Source organism: Ctenopharyngodon idella, chromosome 23 (assembly GCF_019924925.1).
Source record: "Ctenopharyngodon idella isolate HZGC_01 chromosome 23, HZGC01, whole genome shotgun sequence".
Taxonomy (NCBI): domain Eukaryota; kingdom Metazoa; phylum Chordata; class Actinopteri; order Cypriniformes; family Xenocyprididae; genus Ctenopharyngodon; species Ctenopharyngodon idella.
In genome coordinates, this window is record NC_067242.1 from 3,483,258 (window position 1) to 3,503,479 (window position 20,222).

At 38.0% G+C, this 20,222-nt stretch overlaps 2 protein-coding genes across 2 annotated transcripts in view; both read left to right on the forward strand.

Annotated features, from left to right (window-relative positions):
• The first annotated feature begins 8,481 nt into the window (after positions 1-8,481).
• Positions 8,482-13,671, forward strand: slc35g2b (solute carrier family 35 member G2b). The gene is made up of 2 exons (XM_051882701.1): positions 8,482-8,984; positions 12,192-13,671. Exon 2 carries the CDS (start codon positions 12,212-12,214, stop codon positions 13,454-13,456), a length of 1,245 nt encoding a protein of 414 aa, XP_051738661.1. The 5' UTR covers positions 8,482-8,984; positions 12,192-12,211; the 3' UTR covers positions 13,457-13,671.
• A 6,185-nt stretch (positions 13,672-19,856) lies between these two features.
• Positions 19,857-20,222, forward strand: part of nck1b (NCK adaptor protein 1b) — a 61,784-nt gene continuing 61,418 nt past the window's right edge. The window contains exon 1 of the mRNA XM_051882702.1: positions 19,857-20,058. The gene's annotated coding sequence lies outside the window, so the exon portion shown is untranslated. The remainder of the gene's footprint in view (positions 20,059-20,222) is intronic.

Consider the following 20,222-nt stretch of genomic DNA (forward strand, 5'->3'; position numbering starts at 1 on the left):
AGAAGTAAAGATGGGCAGAGCTGTGAAAGAGTGCGTAAAAAGATTATGGAAAACAATGTTCCTCAATGTCAAATTCATCTACAGTGCATAACATCATCAAAAGATTCAGAGAAACTGGAGAAATCTCTGTGCGTAAGGGACAAGGCTGAAGACCTTTATTGAATGCCCGTGGTCTTCGGGCCCTCAGACGACACTGCATCACTCATCAGCATGATTGTGTCAATGACATTACTAAATGGGCCCAGGAATACTTTCAGAAACCACTGTCGGTAAACACAATCCGCCGTGCCATCTGCAGATGCCAACTAAAGCTCTATCATGCAAAAAGGAAGCCATATGTGAACATGGTCCAGAAGCGCCGTCGTGTCCTGAGGGCCAAGGCTCATTTAAAATGGACTGTTTCAAAGTGGAAAAGTGTTCTATGGTCAGACGAGTCCAAATTTGACATTCTTGTTGGAAATCACGGACGCCATGTCCTCCGGGCTAAAGAGGAGGGAGACCTTCCGGCGTGTTATCAGCTTTCAGTTCAAAAGCCAGCATCTCTGATGGTATGGGGGTGCATAAGTGCATACGGTATGAGCAGCTTGTATGATTTGGAAGGCACTATGAATGCTGAAAGGTATATAAAGATTTCCAGATGACGTCTATTTCAGGGAAGGCCTTGTGTATCTCAGCAGGACAATGCAAAACCACATACTGCAGCTATTACAACAGCATGGCTTTGTCGTAGAAGAGTCCGGGTGCTGAATTGGCCTGCCTGCAGTCCAGATCTTTCACCTATAGAGAACATTTGGTGCATCATTAAACGAAAAATACGTCAAAGACGACCACAAACTCTTCAGCAGCTGGAAACTTATATCAGGCAAGAATGGGATCAAATTCCAACACCAAAACTCCAGAAACTCATTACCTCAATGCCCAGACGTCTTCACACTGTTTTGAAAAGAAGAGGAGATGCTACACCATGGTAAACATGTCACCGTCCCAACTATTTTGAGACCTGTAGCAGGCATCTAATTTGAAAGGAGCTCATTTTGTGCATAAAATTGTAAAATTTCTCTGTTTAAACATTTGTTATGTTATCTATGTTCTATTGTGAATAAAATATTGGCTCATGTGATTTGAAAGTCTTTTAATTTTAATTTTATTTAAATTTAAAAAACGTCCCAACTTTTCTGGAATTCGGGTTGTAAATGTTGAACAAGCAATCTCATTGGCTGCAGGATCAGCAGAGGCCAATCAGCTTGTGCCATGTGGTAATGATGTGATTGCTTGAAGATTGTATGTAAAGGACCTATCAGCCTGCGCCCTCTAGAGTTTCATGCCTGAACTAGATATATATGTGTCAAAGATTGACTATTATGTATTATATTATCTGTTCATAAAAGAACAGTAATAGCTTTTGTACACACAGTGATCAAAGCACAGCCGATTCCACGTGCATACATATTTAATTCCACATTTCACTTTCACTGCCATTGATAATTTTTACCACAACATCATTTTATAGATATTTGTACAGACCAGCAGAAGTGCTGTCCTTCAAGAAGCGAATCAATAAATGGTTTGGTCATATTCGTATTATATCAGTCAATATTAACAAGAAATCTGCAGGACGTGATTAATATTATATATATTAACAATAATATATTAACAATATTGGCAATAAATCTGCAGGAGGTGCGCTGAGAGAGATTTAATAGACAGCAGGATAGCTGAAAAAGGATAACAATGGCGATGACGTAGGTGAGGTAATTGAGGTTAGATGTGTGAGCTCACATCTTTCTATCATCCAATGTCTTGACGCTCATTGATCTATGAGACTCATTATTACAGAGAGATATGAACAGACACAGGTTACAGGACCATTACACGTCCTAGTCTTAAAGGGATAGTTCACCCAAAAATTGCAATTTTGTCTGTATTTGTTCCAAATGTGCAGCTATTTTTTCAGTGGAAAAACTATTTTTGGACTCCACCTTTCCCTTTAAGATGGTCTTTCCATTTGTTTGCCTTATTTAAAAGGATAGTTCACCCAAAAATGAAAATTCTGTCATCATTTACTCCCCCTCAAGTTGTTCCAAACCTGTATAAATCTTAAAAAGGAAGATATTTGGAAGAATGTTTGTAACTAAGCAGATCTTGCCCCCCATTAACTATCATAGTATTTTTTTCTTACTATGGTAGTCCAAGGGGGGGCGAGATCTGCTTGGTTACAAACATTCTTCTAAATATCTTTCTTTGTGTACAGCAGAACCAAAAAATTTATACAGGTTTGGAACAACTTGAGGGGGAGTAAATGATGACAGAATTTTCATTTTTGGGTGAACTAACCCTTTAAAGTTTTGATTCACCATCTTCAAAACGAATGCCTCATTTTACAGTTCTGTTAAGTAGGACAAAAGCTGGTTCTGCTGCACCCAGATAGCATGCATATTATTTCTGAATGCAGAGAGAATTTTCTTCATTTTTTAGGTCTATGTTTCTCTTTTCTCTAAAGAAATGGCCTGACTCACTCCTCATTCAAAATTCATGTGAAAGAAACATCCGTTCTCTGTCTTTTCTGTGTGTAGGCCTATAATATGACACTGAAATAAAATGAGCATCTCTCAGAACTAGTTTGACATGTTACCATGATAAATAAAGTATATTTTAAATGCTCAGCACAAAAAAAAACGGTATGTTTATTTGGGAATTTAGTTAAACTAGAACCATAAACACTAGTACAGTTTGCTAGTTAGGTGTGCTAAGGCAAGCATCACTAAACTAGGTATTTGAACCATTTTAACTGCTACATTTTTATTTTTAACTGCTACCAACTTTGAAGGTTTGGGTGAAGGGATGAGGTGCAGAGCAGAGGTGCAGGACTCAAAAACAAACAAAAATTACCACGTATAAGGAAAACTCTGTATCCAAAACTGGCAGAACAGAGCAGGGCAGGGCAGGGCACGACACTGTGATTATTGACACCCAGAGAGCAAAATAGTGTGGCCCAGATCCGGCCCACATCTGGTACATGTGGATTACACGCGGACCAGATGTGGGCCGGATCTGGGCCAACACTATGTTGCTGTCAGGGAACAAACCACCATAGAACAGACAGCACAGGGAGAATAAATAGGGGAACAAACAAAGAGGGTAAGCAGGTGGGGCAACTGAACCAATATTCAGGTAACAAGAAGGGTGGGGTAAAGACAATAGACACAGGGGCACATGGCACATAGAAACAAACAAAACAAAGAAATGTACTCACACAAAAAATGACACGACCACACAGCCAATGAGAGCTATCACCGACTGTGTACACACAAATCATGAAAACATGAACGCACTCACCCAATAACAAAACACAGAGCAAGACAAGGGGGGTAATCCAGAAAGCAAGGTTATCTTACCGTCAAACGTGCTGCACATTTTATGGAGGACAGCTGCACATTACAACGCTGGATTTGCACAAAAGATTAACATGATGGCACATGCTAGTTGATGAGTTGAATCAACTCCACAGCAACTACATAAATTTATCCACTAATCATTCAGAAACATCCAGTTTCATTCTAAAAGTTGTAACTTCTTCCCGAGTCTCTCCATCAGTGTCGACTCCGGTTTGAACAATGTAAGGCTGAACACCGTTACTGACAATCCTCATTTTGGCTGCGTGAGATTCTCCAGCTTTGTTGTTGTTGAGCAACCGAAGCACGAGCTGTTAAAGCTCCGCCCTCTTCTGGAAAGGGGGCCGAGAGCAGCAGCTCATTTGCATTTAAAGGGACACACACAAAAACAGCGTGTTTTTGCTCACACCCAAATAGGGGCAAATTTGACAAGCTATAATAAATGATCTGAGGGGTATTTTGAGCTGAAACTTCACAGACACATTCTGGGAACACCAGAGACTTATATTACATACTGTGAAAAGGGTAATAGGTGTCCTTTAATAGTGGCACGCATGCGCCAAACAACTCTGAAGTAAACCAACCCTGAAACAGAACCTGCCCTGGAGCAGGTTATGATCAGAGAATAAGTTGCTATGGCTACTTAAAAACCCTGAAAGTTACCTCCATTTTTGGAACCGAAAGGTGAGGTTATCTGCTTACTTACCCTTAAACATACCCGGGTATGTCACATAACCTGCTTTCTGGAATACCCCCATGATAGCATGCGGCCGATGATAAACACGAACCGTGAGCTACATAGAACACAACAACACGAGAACACCTGGCCAATGAAAACATAAACCAGGGGCTCTATAAAAACACACAAGATAACAACACATGGTGTCTGAATGAACACTCAACCTGTGCACTCACAACAAGAGATGAAACATGGAGCGTGAATGTACAAACCCCAACACTGAACCGAAACCGAACTAGACAGAAGTGTCGGGATCTGAACACAACGCAGAATGTTATTGTGCCATTTTTGGCTTTTCCCACCTCTGAAAAACTCCTGTGATAAATGAAAGTGGGTGACAGTAATCAGGGATCTGAATAATCCAAATCTCTTACCCGTCTCAAACTGCAGTGTTCACAAATAGCATGTCTTTGATCTTGCACTGGCGTATTAGTGTGGCAGCCACTTGCAGTTTTCGATTCACTGAACATAACTTATCCCAGGACATGTATCACTGAACAGAACACCATCCAGCCATTTCATCTCATTTCAAACTGCAGTGTCATTACTACAGGACAGTTCATGGGCTGCCAGACTGGAATTACCTTCATAAATGGCTGCATTATAAAATATGGCTTAGTTGACATTTCATTGACTGGTCAATTGCCTGCCTATCTGAGCTGTTGAAAGGGTTACAAAACCGTTCATTTCTGTTTATTCTTTGCTGACTAGAATTTATGCATTTCTACACTCTAAAAAATGCTGGGTTAAAAAAAAACCAAGTTGGGTTGAAAATGGACAAACCCAGCGATTGTGTTGTTTTAACCCAGCGAATGGGTTGTTTTAACTCAACGAGTGTATGGCAACACTATCAACACTAAATGAATCAGCCAGCAGTCAGGTGGTACAAGTCAGCGCTCTTTAATTTGTTTACGTTCATTATTACTATAATGTTTTGTGCTTTGAGACATGAGGCAATTTAACGCCGTCTCACGTAAAGCTTTGCAGATTCTGCGCTGGCTTTTATAGTACAATGACCTCTTATATGTCAAAATATCAAGGAACATTTGATTTCTCAATTCATAATCCCTTTAATGGTGTGTTTTTTGATAAATCTGAAGCTTAACAGCATCCATTTCCTCAGGACATGAGTAGCTCTGACATTCTTCTTTTGGACGATATAAAGACTTGTACTGATTCAACATTATTAGTAAATGCTGACAATTTTCAGTTGTTAGTGCCTTTACTTTAACCCATAAAATTCCTTTAAAGTGGTCCACTGTTCACTTTTTACATATTTTACAAGATGAATGATAGATCTACTTTCTAATAAAGACTCCAGACACAAACTTTAGCGTCTAGTCAAACAAAATCTCTCTTCTTTTCTAGAACTTTTTTATGTAAAAGTCCACAAGAAGTGAAACATTACAACTACAAAGAGCCAGAAGTGAACTTGCACTCACAATACAGGCATTACAAACTCATGGCTGAAGGCAAAGCATTCAATACTAGACTAACCTCAAACACATCCAGTAGAGTGAAAGTGTATGACCCAAACGCGGACAGCTCCTGAACTCACTGACAAATCAATCCGTTTCGATCAATATATTAGCATGATTCATCACTTTAGTCAATGGCATTGGGGCAACAACAATAATAAATAAAGGTCAGAAATGCTGAGTAAAACGTTTTTTTGTGAATGATGTGAAAGTGCTGGAGTCAGTCAGGCATAGTTATGAATTACATCTCACCAGAATTAGCAATGTGACTGACTGTTGTGTCTGGGCAAGCAGGCATCCGGAGGAGTTAGTGTCCCATAGGGGCGGCGAGTTTACATCAACGAGTCTAATTTGAGCTTCCACTGGTGCTCTCCCTGTGATTAATAATGCTTTTCCTCATTGGGCTTTCCTCAAGAGAGAGATGCCTGCTGCTATAAGGCAAGCATCACTATTCCTGCTGCTCATATTGAGGATAAAGGATCTAAACAGTTATTAAACTTTATTTCCAGCCCAGTGAACAAAGAACAGGCAAAACAATCCCAGAAAGGGGACCTGATCGGTAACTAGGAATCAGAGTATCAGTCTTAAAGATGGGCTCTCAAGTGGTGCTCACTGCAGACTCTATAAAGCCAGAATTGTGTGATATAAAGTTAGAATTGCGAGTTATAAAGCCAGAATTGTGTGATATAAAGTCAGAATTGAGTTATAAAGTCAGAATTGCAAGATATAAAGAAAAAAGGTCTTTTTTCCTCAAAATTGCACATTATAACATGCATTTGCGAGTTTATATCTCGTAATTTTGATTTTATAACTTGAAATTCTGACTTTATATAATGCAATTCTCTTTACGATCACAAAACTCTGGACTTCTGGTTGTACCTAGGATAGCTAAGTCCCCTAAAGAAGGAAGAGCGTTTTCACATTTGGCTCCTAAACTCTGGAATAGCCTTCCTGATAATGTTCGGGGCTCAGACTCGCTCACCCAGTTTAAATCTAGATTAAAGACACATCTCTTTACCCAAGCATTCACATAATGCATCTCATATCAGATCAATTGCACATGACTATCTTTGCTTAATGTTATGAACAGCAGCTATGCTAATTATTCTCCATTTGCTTTTCCGTTTTACCTTGGGACGCCCCTGACAAATCTTTATAACTCACAATTCTGACTTTATAACTCGCAATTCTGACTTTATAACTCTCAATTCCGACTTTATATCTCGCAATTCTGACTTTATAACTTGCAATTCTGACTTTATAACTCGTAATTCCGACTTTATATCTCGCAATTCTGACTTTATAACTCGCAATTCTGACTTTATAACTCGTAATTCTGACTTTATAACTTGCAATTCTGACTTTATAACTCGTAATTCCGACTTTATATCTCGCAATTCTGACTTTATAACTCTCAATTCCGACTTTATATCTCGCAATTCTGACTTTATAACTCGCAATTCTGACTTTATAACTCGTAATTCTGACTTTATAACTTGCAATTCTGACTTTATAACTCGTAATTCTGACTTTATAACACACAATTCTGACTTTATAACTTGCAATTCTGACTTTATAACTCGCAATTCTGACTTTATAACTTGCAATTCTGACTTTATAACTCGTAATTCTGACTTTATATCACACAATTCTGACTTTATAACTTGCAATTCTGACTTTATAACTCGCAATTCCGACTTTATATCTCGCAATTCTGACTTTATAACTCGCAATTCTGATTTTATAACTCACAATTCTGACTTTATAACTCACAATTCTGACTTTATAACTCGTAATTCTGACTTTATAACTCGCAATTCTGACTTTACATCTCACAATTCTTCATATCTGACAATTCTTTATATCTGACAAATCTTTATATCTGACAATTCTGACTTTATAACTTGAAATTCTGACTTTATAACTCGCAATTCCGACTTTATATCTCGCAATTCTGACTTTATAACTCGCAATTCTGACTTTATATCACGCAATTCTGACTTTATAACTCGCAATTCTGACTTTATATCTCGCAATTCTGACTTTATATCTCGCTATGAGGTTTAGGGATATAGGTAGGGTTAGGGTGTGGCTGGACCTTCAAACCCCACCCATTACATCAATGTGTTAAAAACCACATCCGAACACCTCAGCAAAACTTGAATTTGACAATTCACGTAAAAATGGCTTTAGGATTTACACAGAAATTTGACAGTTTGTATAAGAATGATTTAACGATTTACACAGGAATTCGACAATTCACGTAAAAACGATTTCACGATTTACGAAAGAATTCGACAGTTCACGTAAAAATGGCTTTAGGGTTTACATAGAAATTTGACACTTCACATAAGAATGGTTTCATGCATGATAAAACATTCAACAGTTTATATACGAATATTTTTACAAAACAAGCCATGCAGACATTCAACAATTTATGTTCGAATGTTTTTACGTACAATTTACAAATATATTCTCCAATTTACACAAGTATAATTTTATGAATGATTTACTCTGAAATTCAGCAATTTAATGTAAAAATAACTTAGCATACTAATTAACAGAGAAATTCAACAATTTACACTGAAATTGGACAGTTTGTGTAAGAATGATGAACAATTTACACAGCGTGTTTTTCATGAAGTTCCATGTATGAACGTTTCTGTGACTGTGCATTGAGGACGTTTATGATTGGTTGTGAGCTGTGCACGGTCATATTCTACTGCTGCATCGTTTCTCCTTTTACACCTTTGACTGGAGCAGGGCTTCATAACCTGTTCAAAAGCTGTTAACCCCCATTCCACATGACAAGTATGAAATGTTGCATAACTCAACAATTAAAAAGATGTTAAATCAGTGTAAAAAGCTTTTTTGCTCCATGTGTAGGCTAATTTTAAATCAAATGTAGATAAGCAAATTGAGGTACTGGGAAGACTTCTAAAATTCAGTGCAATTAATCGACGTTGGATAAGAGATGAGAGACTGAACGGCAGCACTGTGCCCATTTCTGCTAAGAAATAAGATCAACTCAGCATGCATGTGCTTCTGATGATGACGATGATGATGTTAGGTTGAAGCAGTATTCACATGGTCTGTACCCCACCCTCACTCTGCTGTCAGACAGGAAACAAGGGGGTTTGTCTTGGGGAGCATCGCCTCTCTCTGTCACCCCTGCCGAAACACGAGCATCAGGAGGCGTGTGGAGCATCGCGTGGATTATGCGCGCACCTTGGAGACGTCCAGCGCGTCCATGAGGAAAGGATGGAGACATGGCAAGCGCAATTCTCCATATCTTGACGCCAGTGAATAAAAACGCTTATGCTTAATTCCCAAGAGCTTTAAAGACATCCGGATCCTTTCTTTGAGAGAAGCGTGGTGAGTAGAAAAAAAACCGCTTGATTTGATTCATTTGCGCAATATGGAGACGCATTTGCGCTGGCGATATTTGCAAAAGGAGAAAATCAAATATGACGCGTTTTGATTGCTGCATGTGCGTTTTTGCGCAACAGTGTTTAAAAGCGCCGAGAATATCATAAATAATCTAATTTTGGCGAGTAAAGTATTTTAAGATGCGTGCACAATTTGCAATTAGTGGATTTGCATGAAATTGCATGCAAATAAATGTAAAATAATAATACAAATATGCACGAGAGATCGTTTGCGGATGAAATAGCTAGTAAAACATTTTATATTCATTTTCTATATTCTGTTTTCTACTCCAAATCTCTCGCTCTCTTTGTTTTATTTACTGTTGTTTTTAATAATAATAAATGCAATAAATGCATAATACTATAATTTGTCAGGAGATTTATTGCAGAAATCAGAGCAGGTTCTGATGGTTCAAAGGCTGTGCCCCCTGCAGACCACCAATAAATCATCCTTTCTTTCCTCAGCATGTTTTTCCCTGTCTGCAGTCTCACGGTGTGCCACACGGACAATATGCCATATGATTCAGAATAGCTGTATCATATAAAATGACATTTTTACGAGTTATGATGTTAGAATAGGTGGGCTCTCATCAGGAGGATATTGTTGATATTGTTGCCCCCTGGTGGGGCTTTTGCTTGTTGCCAATGTTATTCGCTTTCAGTCGGGTGAAAAAAATCAGACCAGATTTTTTTTAGTTGTGTGAGGAAATAGGCTAGATCCATAATCATATATCATGTATTTTATTTTACATGTAAAAGCACATTTTAAGATTATTCAATAATGCTTCCATTATATTTGAGGTTGATAATCTAAACCATTTCTCAACTATCTAGTTTCCTTCCCCGTTACATAATTTCGTCCCATCACACTGAATCAAATTCTGCTTATCTGAGCAGGCGCTACTGCACTTAAATATAGAAATTGCTTTACACATGGGGTGGCAGTAGAGAGAGACTGGGAGAAAGGAGACCATTGAAGCAGCGAGTTATGAATTATGTAAAATTCTCTTCTGCATTTCTGTGAAACCACAGTGCAAGCTTGAGGTGGCAAAAAAATATGCTTATATGGTTGACTGTTAAAGATAGACCCACCTCCATTTACAATAATGTTTTGATCTTAGTATGTTAGTTTTTCAAAAAATAAAAAAATTCTGTCTTTATTTTCGAAGAATTCGAAGAATTTCGAAAAATCTTTATGCAGATTTTTTCCATACAGTTCATTGTGGCCATGTTTGTCAAGCTTCAAAAAGGACAAAAACACCATAAACGTAGATTTCCAAATCTTATGATACATTTGTGAGGAACATGTCAAAATTTAAGTTAGGATTCACTGATAATGTTCCCTTTCAGTGAGTTGTTAACATGTTGCTTTGAACATATCATTGAGCCACTTAGAAATCTTAGAATTCTCAGTTCAGGTCTTATTAACAGTACAAACAGACCGTAAGAATCACACCAGTTATTTTCAGTAAACCATTTGATTCTGAGCACACAAATTGAACTGAACAAAATGGTTCGGGCTGCGTTTTCCAAAAGCATCGTAGGCCTAAGTAGATCGTAGAACCATTGTCACCAATGGTCTCTTCGATCAACTTAGCTCACAATGCTTTTCAGAAACGCAGTCCAGATCTGCTTCTCAAATTCAACTCACTGATTCAATGATTTGAATCAGTGAGTTGAATTTGCTAACAAAAATATGTTCATGTTAAAGGGATAGTTCACCGAAAAATAAAAATTCTGTCATTAATTACTCACCCTCATGTCGTTCCACACCCATAAGACTTTCGATCATCTTCAGAACACCAATTAAGATATTTTTGATGAAATCTGAGAGGTATATGACTCGTCTATAGACAGCAATTTAACCACCACTGTCAAGGCCCAGAAAGGTCTAAAGATAAAAAAAAAAATTCAAGTCGTTATTTTTGTTTTGTTTTTGCGTACAAAAAGTATTCTCGTCGCTTCATAAAATTAAGGTTGAACCACTGTAGTCACATGAACTATTTTAACAATGTCTTTACTACCTTTCTGGACCTTGAAAGTGGTAATTGGAGGAGTCTCTCGGATTTCATCAAAAATATCTTAATTTGTGTTCTGAAGATGAATGAAGGTGTTATGGGTGTGGAACGACATGAGTAATTAATGACAGAATTTTCATTTTGGGGTGAACTAACCCTTTAATATAGTCTTCACTTTTTTCTTTGTCCTTTGTTGTTTGATTAACATTAAAAACACAGACAACAGCAGGAATATTAGGCTGCTGTCACTTTAAGACCTAATGAACGGATCCAATACACTGATACTGATACATATCTTTCTCTACTGTTTATGTTCACTTAAGCCATAACGGGCAATGTTTACTAGGATACTTGCCGAGACAGGAATTTTTTGACAATTTTTTTGTGAACTTGTCTGTTCAAGCACTAGAAGACGTGAAAGAGAGCTCAATTCAGTATTTGTGCACTGTCTGAGACACAGCTTTCTGATCGTGCACCTCAGATGTGTGCGCGCACAAAACTCCACACGGCACGAATAACAAATTGAGTTTCCTTTCACACCTTCTTGAGCTTGAATTTGTAAATCGGAGGAGCAAGGATATTCTGTCTTAGTCTGAAAGAAAATAGTCATATACACCTAAGATGGCTTGAAGGTGATTAAATCATGGGATAATATACATTTTTGGGTGAACTAACCCTTTAATTTTAGGCCCTGTATGTCACAATATGGAAAAACGATCTGTCACTAATTCCGTTACCTCACAACTATGAAGATAATTGAAAAATTCTACAGGCAAATTACAGTATGTGGGTTTGGAATTACATGAAAATGAGTAAATTAAAAAATTACAGAATTTTCATTTTATAGTCTGGCCCGAACTCAATGGGTGCTTCTCATTTCTTATTTGTACATCCTCATTTCGTTTCCTCGTTTCTCAGCTCCACCCCCTGTGAGGGAAGGATGCAAGAAAATAATGACAGAGGAATCAAAGGAAAAAGTATTCATATATTGGAATATTCTTGACCATTCAAGCATTGCTTCAAAAGCGAGGAAATGAGGAAGCATCAATTTGAGTATTGAGAAGCACCCAATATCTTCTATTTTCACATATTTGCATCTGTTTACACCATCCTAATGATGTTTGTGTGTTTCGCAGCTCTTCTGTAGCTGAAGAAAATGGATCCGTCCCCGACAAGGCAGCAGTACGGCTCCAAAAAGAGGGTTAAAATTCACCCTAACACTGTCACTGTAAAATATGCCACGCATTTCCCCCAGCCGGGCGACGAGGGATACGACGACGCTCCGTCCTTTGAGGACTTCGGCTCGTTCTTGGACAACAACCCGAGCAAGAGACTGGTGTCAGAAAGCGGTCAAGGCAGGACTTTATTCGGCACTATGGATTCTCGTCCCAAGGCCGATCAGAGGGAAAAAGGGGTTGGCGGGCAGCTGGCGAGCTTCGGCGAGGCCTCGGTCCTGGCCTCGCGCGTCACCTGGGGTGCCCTTTTCGGGGCGGCCATCGCGCACGGCTGCGTGGCCCTCATTACACGCCTGGCGGCTGACCGCTCCAAAGTGCCATCATTAGAGCTCATCTTCATCCGCTCGGTGATCCAAGTGTTGTCCATACTTGTGGTCCTCTACTACAAAGAGGCTCCCTTTGGGCCGAAGGGCTATCGGCTGCGTTTGTTCTTCTACGGGGTTTGCAACGTCATCTCCATCACGTGCGCGTACACATCCTTCGCCATCGTCCCACCCAGCAATGGCACCATCATGTGGCGGGCGACCACCACGGTCTTCAGCGCCATTCTTGCCTTCTTGCTCTTAGACGAACGCCTCGGTTACACTGACGTAGTGACGGTCGTAGGTAGTCTCTTTGGACTGTGTCTCGTGATGATCCCCAACATCGCCGACGAGGAAAAGTCCCCTCTGGGATTCTGGAAAGAAGCGTTTGGCTACACCATGACTGTAATGGCAGGTCTGACTGCTGCCCTGTCCATGATCGTGTACAGGGCCATCAAAGAGCGCGTCAGCATGTGGGCTGCGCTCTTCACGTTCGGCTGGACGGGAACCGTGTGGGGGGCGTCCACTATGTTCATCATGCAAGAACCCATCATTCCATTGGATACCGAGACGTGGGGCTACCTTATAGGAATCTGCATTTGCTCCACCGTGGCGTTTCTGGGAGTCTACTACGCCCTCAACAAGTTCCACCCAGCTCTGGTCAGCACCGTACAGCATCTGGAGATCGTAGTGGCCATGTTTCTTCAGCTTATCGTGTTGAGAATGATCCCATCCGTGTACGACGTCTTCGGAGCGCTGGTTATCATGGTCAGCGTGTTCGTCCTCACGGGGCTCAAGCTTTACAGGGTGGGCCGTGCCATCCGACAAGATTACCAGGAGATTCTGGACTCGCCGATCAAATGAGAGCGTCGAAGCGTGTGTACTTGAACGCATGAGGGGGCATGTTTATGTGCGTGTGTGTGTGTGCAGTGTTTCCCAGCCCCCTTCTCTTACAAATGTGCAATCACTGAATGTCTGGATCTTCGGCATTTATTTCGAATCGTGTCGTTGGAAGAGTGCCATTGGTGTAATGTCTTTGCTAACTGTTGATGTGTGAAAATAAACAGTGATCCATAGTGCTCCCCTCTGATAGCATTGATTTTTGTGTGTGTGTGTGTGTGTGTGTGTGTGTGTTACTGAAGCAAGAGTAAGATGCAGTAGTCTAAATCTATAAACAGCGGGATTGGATACTCTGACAGATAAATCAGACTGCAGCAGCGCAATTTCTGCGACACAATAAACTTTGGATGTTTCACTTTTTGTTAAAGTGGTACTCAGATGGTTTACTATATACTATGTATTATACGGTTTATTATATTATATTATATTATATTATATTATATTATATTATATTATATTTAGTGCTGTCAAACGATTAATCGCATCCAAAATAAAAGTTTGTTTACATGATATATGTGTGTTCACTGTGTATATTTACTATGTATATATATACACACTCATACATGTATATATTTTAATATATATATACACACAGTACACACACATATATCATGTAAACACAAACTTTTATTTTGGATGCGATTAATCACAATTAATCGTTTGAGAGCACTAATTTTATATTATATTATATTATATTATATTAGTCTCTTATGCTCACCAAGGCAGCATTTATTTGGTCAAAATACAGTAAAACTGAAATATTATTAAACATTATTACAGCTTAAAATAACTGTGTTTTATTTACTTATTACTGATAGATTTTTGTTTAGGATTCCTTGATAGTTTAAAGAGAACAGTAAAAAAACAATTGAAAAAAAAAATTCAAAAGAACAGCATATACAGGTGCTGGTCATATAATTAGAATATCATCAAAAAGTTGATTTATTTCACTAATTCCATTCAGAAAGTGAAACTTGTATATTATATTCATTCATTACACACAGACTGATATATTTCAAATGTTTATTTCTTTTAATTTTGATGATTATAACTGACAACTAAGGAAAATCCTAAATTCAGTATCTCAGAAAATTAGAATATTACTTAAGACCAATACAAAGAAAGGATTTTTAGAAATCTTGGCCAACTGAAAAGTATGAACATGAAAAGTATGAGCATGTACAGCACTCAATACTTAGTTGGGGCTCCTTTTGCCTGAATTACTGCAGCAATGCGGCGTGGCATGGAGTCGATCAGTCTGTGGCACTGCTCAGGTGTTATAAGAGCCCAGGTTGCTCTGATAGTGGCCTTCAGCTCTTCTGCATTGTTGGGTCTGGCATATCACATCTTCCTCTTCACAATACCCCATAGATTTTCTATGGGGTTAAGGTCAGGCGAGTTTGCTGGCCAATTAAGAACAGGGATACCATGGTCCTTAAACCAGGTACTGGTAGCTTTGGCACTGTGTGCAGGTGCCAAGTCCTGTTGGAAAATGAAATCTGCATCTCCATAAAGTTGGTCAGCAGCAGGAAGCATGAAGTGCTCTAAAACTTCCTGGTATACGGCTGCGTTGACCTTGGACTCAGAAAACACAGTGGACCAACACCAGCAGATGACATGGCACCCCAAACCATCACTGACTGTGGAAACTTTACACTGGACCTCAAGCAACGTGGATTGTGTGCCTCTCCTCTCTTCCTCCAGACTCTGGGACCCTGATTTCCAAAGGAAATGCAAAATTTACTTTCATCACAGAACATAACTTTGGACCACTCAGCAGCAGTCCAGTCCTTTTTGTCTTTAGACCAGGCGAGACGCTTCTGACGCTGTCTGTTGTTCAAGAGTGGCTTGACACAAGGAATGCGACAGCTGAAACCCATGTCTTGCATACGTCTGTGCGTAGTGGTTCTTGAAGCACTGACTCCAGCTGCAGTCCACTCTTTGTGAATCTCCCCCACATTTTTGAATGGGTTTTGTTTCACAATCCTCTCCAGGGTGCGGTTATCCCTATTGCTTGTACACTTTTTTCTACCACATCTTTTCCTTCCCTTCGCCTCTCTATTAATGTGCTTGGACACAGAACTCTGTGAACAGCCAGCCTCTTTTGCAATGAACTTTTGTGTCTTGCCCTCCTTGTGCAAGGTGTCAATGGTCGTCTTTTGGACAACTGTCAAGTCAGCAGTCTTCCCCATGATTGTGTAGCCTACAGAACTAGACTGAGAGACCATTTAAAGGCCTTTGCAGGTGTTTTGAGTTAATTAGCTGATTAGAGTGTGGCACTAGGTGTATGTTATAATCATCAAAATTAAAAGAAATAAACATTTGAAATATATCAGTCTGTGTGTAATGAATGAATATAATATACAAGTTTCACTTTTTGAATGGAATTTGTGAAATAAATCAACTTTTTTATGATATTCTAATTATATGACCAGCACCTGTATTTGATCAATTTAATGCATCCTTGCTGAACAAAAGTATTAAATTCTTTATTTAATTATTTTTTTTTAATCTTACCAACCCCAAACTTTTGAACGGTAGTGAAAAACAACATTTTGCTGTTTGGATAGCTTCGACCAAATGAGAGTTTAATTTGTGCTAAAATATTGTGTTTGATTTGATGCATGGCTTTTAACTACAAAAATATGAGATAGGATAAAAATAGGATGTTTATTCTGCTATCCTGCACAACTATATGGTTTGTTGGATTTTATTGAGCATTATCATTGGTTTTTTTGTCCTGCCCGTTTCCGACCCATTTTTCAGGTCACGACCCGCCAGACAAGAACAGCAGCTCTAATCTGACCTTTTGGTTATTAAACTCATCCATATTTATATATCTAAAGCAAACAAAAACCATGGCAAAATGTTATAAATTAACCTGTATTGATTTTCTCCAATTCAGTCTCAGACTCTCGGTATGCCAAGGCGATCGAAACAATCCCTTTTGGAGGAATTTGTGCTTTTGAATTAGCTGTTATGGTATTTTTTTAATCTCATCAGACTTGAAAGAAAACCTCCTTTGATAAGATTACGCAACCACAAATGATGTGTTATTGGTGCAGAGGAAGTTTTTGTCCATGTGACCCAGCACTACAGAAACAAAACTAGATTTTCTGTGAACTTAATCAACTCCCTGTCTGATAAATCCGATTCTCCCTAACAGCTTCCTATATGAAGGCTTTAAAAAGCCTGTAAATAAAAATATATATAACTGTCATCAGGTTGATGGTCTGTGGCAGAATCTCATGAAATGAGTCCCACTCTAAATAAGCCCAGCTGCTCTACTGTTCACCAGACTCATTTTCAGTGGCATTTAATTGTATTCCCTTTTGTTTATACCCCACCACAAAGGTTATATTTAAGATCAAAGTAATCATTGTTTCCCTCAGGCATATGAAAGCTGTGGTCATGATGAATCGCTGCTCGGTTTGTTGGCAGGGCCTAGAGACATTTTTGTAATAAATCTCTTAAATGGCAGAGCATGAGATTTCTCTAGTGTTCCACAAGGTGGCACTTCAGAGACATTTTTCTCTTAAAGGAATAGTTCACCCAAAATTTTTAAGCTTCACATTGTTTCATATCAGTATGATGGGCTTTTTTTGGAATACAAAAGGGGAAATCTGAATAATTTTTGTGCAACTCTTTTCAATACAGTTTATCAAGCTCTATAAAGGACCCAAAAAGCACCATAGAAAGTCCACTACAACATGTGCACTATATATTTGAAGGAGACCTATTATGCCCCTTTTACAAGATGTAATATAAGTCTCTGGTGTCCCCAGAATGTGTCTGTGAAGTTTCAGCTCAAAATACCCCACAAACCATTTATTATAGCTTGTCAAATTTCCCCCTATTTGGGTGTGAACAAAAACACGCCGTTGTTGTGTGTGTCCCTTTTAAATGAGCTGCTGCTCCCGGCCCCCTTTCCAGAAGAGGGCGGAGCTTTAACAGCTCACACTTCTTTTGCTCAACAACAACAAAGATGGAGAGTCTCACGCAGCCAAAATGACGATTGTCAGTAACGGTGTTCAGTCTTACATTGTTCAAACCAGAGTCAGACACTGATGGAGAGACTCAGGAAGAAGTTACAACTTTTAGAATGAAACTGGATGTTTCTGAATGGTTAGTGGATAATTTTATGTAGTTGCTGTGGAGTTGATTCAACTCATCGACTAGCATGTGCCGTCATGTTAATCTATTGTGCAAATCCAGCGTTGAATTGACCCTCGTTTGTGAAGCAGAAAATGACGGCATGGTAAAAACACTCTACTACAACAACTCTTCCTCTTCTCTAAAGCAGTTCAACATGGCCTCACCCCCTTTGTTGTGTGTTCTCGGGGGCAGGGTTTATGTAAATTTGGCGTTTGTGATGTCACTAACCCTGTAAGAAGCTCGTTGTAGTCCCTACTAGACGTTTGTTATAGTCCTTAAAAAGCGATTTCTGTAAAAGAAAATATCTCTCTTTGCATTGAACTTTGAGCGTCGTAACTTTGCAGATGTTGTTTGTGCTCAAACAGCAACATTACACACTAACTAAAGTTAAAACAGTGAAATCATAATCAAGGACCACTTTGCATGGCTTTATATGTCTTGGGGTGTATTTTTGTTTATTTATGGAGTGTTTTTGCCGTATGAATCTCAATAACAGCGTGAAATAACAGGGTTTGGAACTAAATGAGGTTCTTCTATTAATTTATAAAAGAAGAGGAAAGCAGTCCAAATACAACTATTAATATTAGTCATATGAGTCCATTGAGTGAGGGAACATTATAAATCATGTCTGAATCTGAGAGCTCAGACCACTGATTCCCTCTGATTATAGTGAGGGATATTGAAAGTGTGGTGATGCTGGATTCTCGGGGTGTCGACAGTTTTCATAAGGACAGGAGAAGGCAGGGCTGGTACAGGACACGTACAGTAACGTCCATCTGTTAGGACAGGAAACAGATTGCATCCTGCAGCGTGTTGTGCACACATCTAATGGCTCTATCAGCCATGCGTGAGGGACTTTGAATATGGTCATATCAATGTAACTCATTCAAGTTCAAGATAAGGTAATTGCAAATTCAGAAGGTTGGTCATTATACATACAATGCATCCTTATAATCTTATGATGTGTGTACAGTTTGGTCCAAAAGTTTGAGACCACTGCTTTTATTTTTCTAATTTAATACAAAGTTTTTTTATTACAAATTATATTGTCAACATAAAATGACAGCACCACTCAAGCTGACATGAACTCCAAACATGTGACAAATTTGTGGATTTGATTTGTGACAAATCTTAGTTTTAAAATATTCAAATATTTAAAAAAAAAAAAAAAAAAAAAAAAATATATATATATATATATATATATATATATATATAGATTGATTTTTCATCATAAAATGTATTTGTGTCAAATTTTTCAAAATCCATAATTTTCAGATTTAATAATAATAAATACTAAAAAAAAAATAATAAAAAAAAAATACAAAATAAAAAAAACATTCATTTAATCTCTAACTTTTGCACTACATGAATCAAGGGTAACAATCAATCCCCAAATAACTAACAGTAATGCAATGCATTATAATAAAATATAGTAATATTATGCAATATTAAACAGTATGTTGATAATATTTACAATATTATTATTATTAATAGGTATTATTAAGTGATGGTCTTCTTCAACATTGACTAATATGGTTATGCAACTGGTAAAATCTGGGCCATAACAGGATAATTTGACACTTGAACCAATTAATAAAAAACAAATGTATTTTTAAGCAAACAAAATGTGTCTAATGTGTGTGAAATAATCTCTTTTACTGTGTGAAATAATGTCTTTTAATATAATATAATATTAGTGCTGTCAAATGATTAATTGCAATTTATTTATATAATTTATAAATATAAATATTTTATATATAAATATAAGACTTTTTTCTTAAATATATATATATATATATATATATATATATATATATATATATATAAGAAAAATGTGTTATATTTATATATAAAATATTTATATTTATATGTATATAATATAATTTTATATATATATATATATATATATAGTGTAATATATACATATATTATGAAAAAATACTTTTATTTTGGATGTGATTAATCACGATTAATCGTTTGACAGCAATATAATATAATATAATATAAAATAAAAATATTATAAAAAATATAAAAAATATTAAATATTAAAAAAAATAAAAATACTACCGAAACTCTACATTGCCCCGTGTTCTATATTGGGACTTTCGGGACGAGCCCAGTATCTACAATTGATGGACGTGTGCACTGACCAATGAGCAGCGAGATCGCTCTTGGTTAGCCAATGGGTGAGCGAGTAAGCTCTAGACATCACCGTTTTCCTCAGCAGGTTAGATAGCGCAGCAGTGCGGTGAGACGAGCCGCAGTTCTCACGCTGGATACATAGAAAACCCTTCCCATGAACCCATCTGCGAATATGTAGCTGAAAAACACGCCTGTAATATAAATAGTGCTAATCATCGAGTGTGTGCTGGATACAGGGGAGGCAGGGGTGCACATCGGATCATTTAAGGGTAAGATGACAGATATTTATGGGAGTTTATGGTCTGATTGTAGCGTACAGAGCTAAAGCAGTAAATCCGATGGCTCTGCTGGTTAGAAATAATTATCATAACGATAGAAATATAAGAAGAAAGAAACAATCCTGGAAATGTGTCATGGATAAATCGGTGTAATT

Coding starts and splice junctions, on each gene's coding strand:
- slc35g2b (XM_051882701.1), top strand. CDS start 12,212: ATGGATCCGTCCCCGACAAGGCAGCAGTACGGCTCCAAAAAGAGGGTT.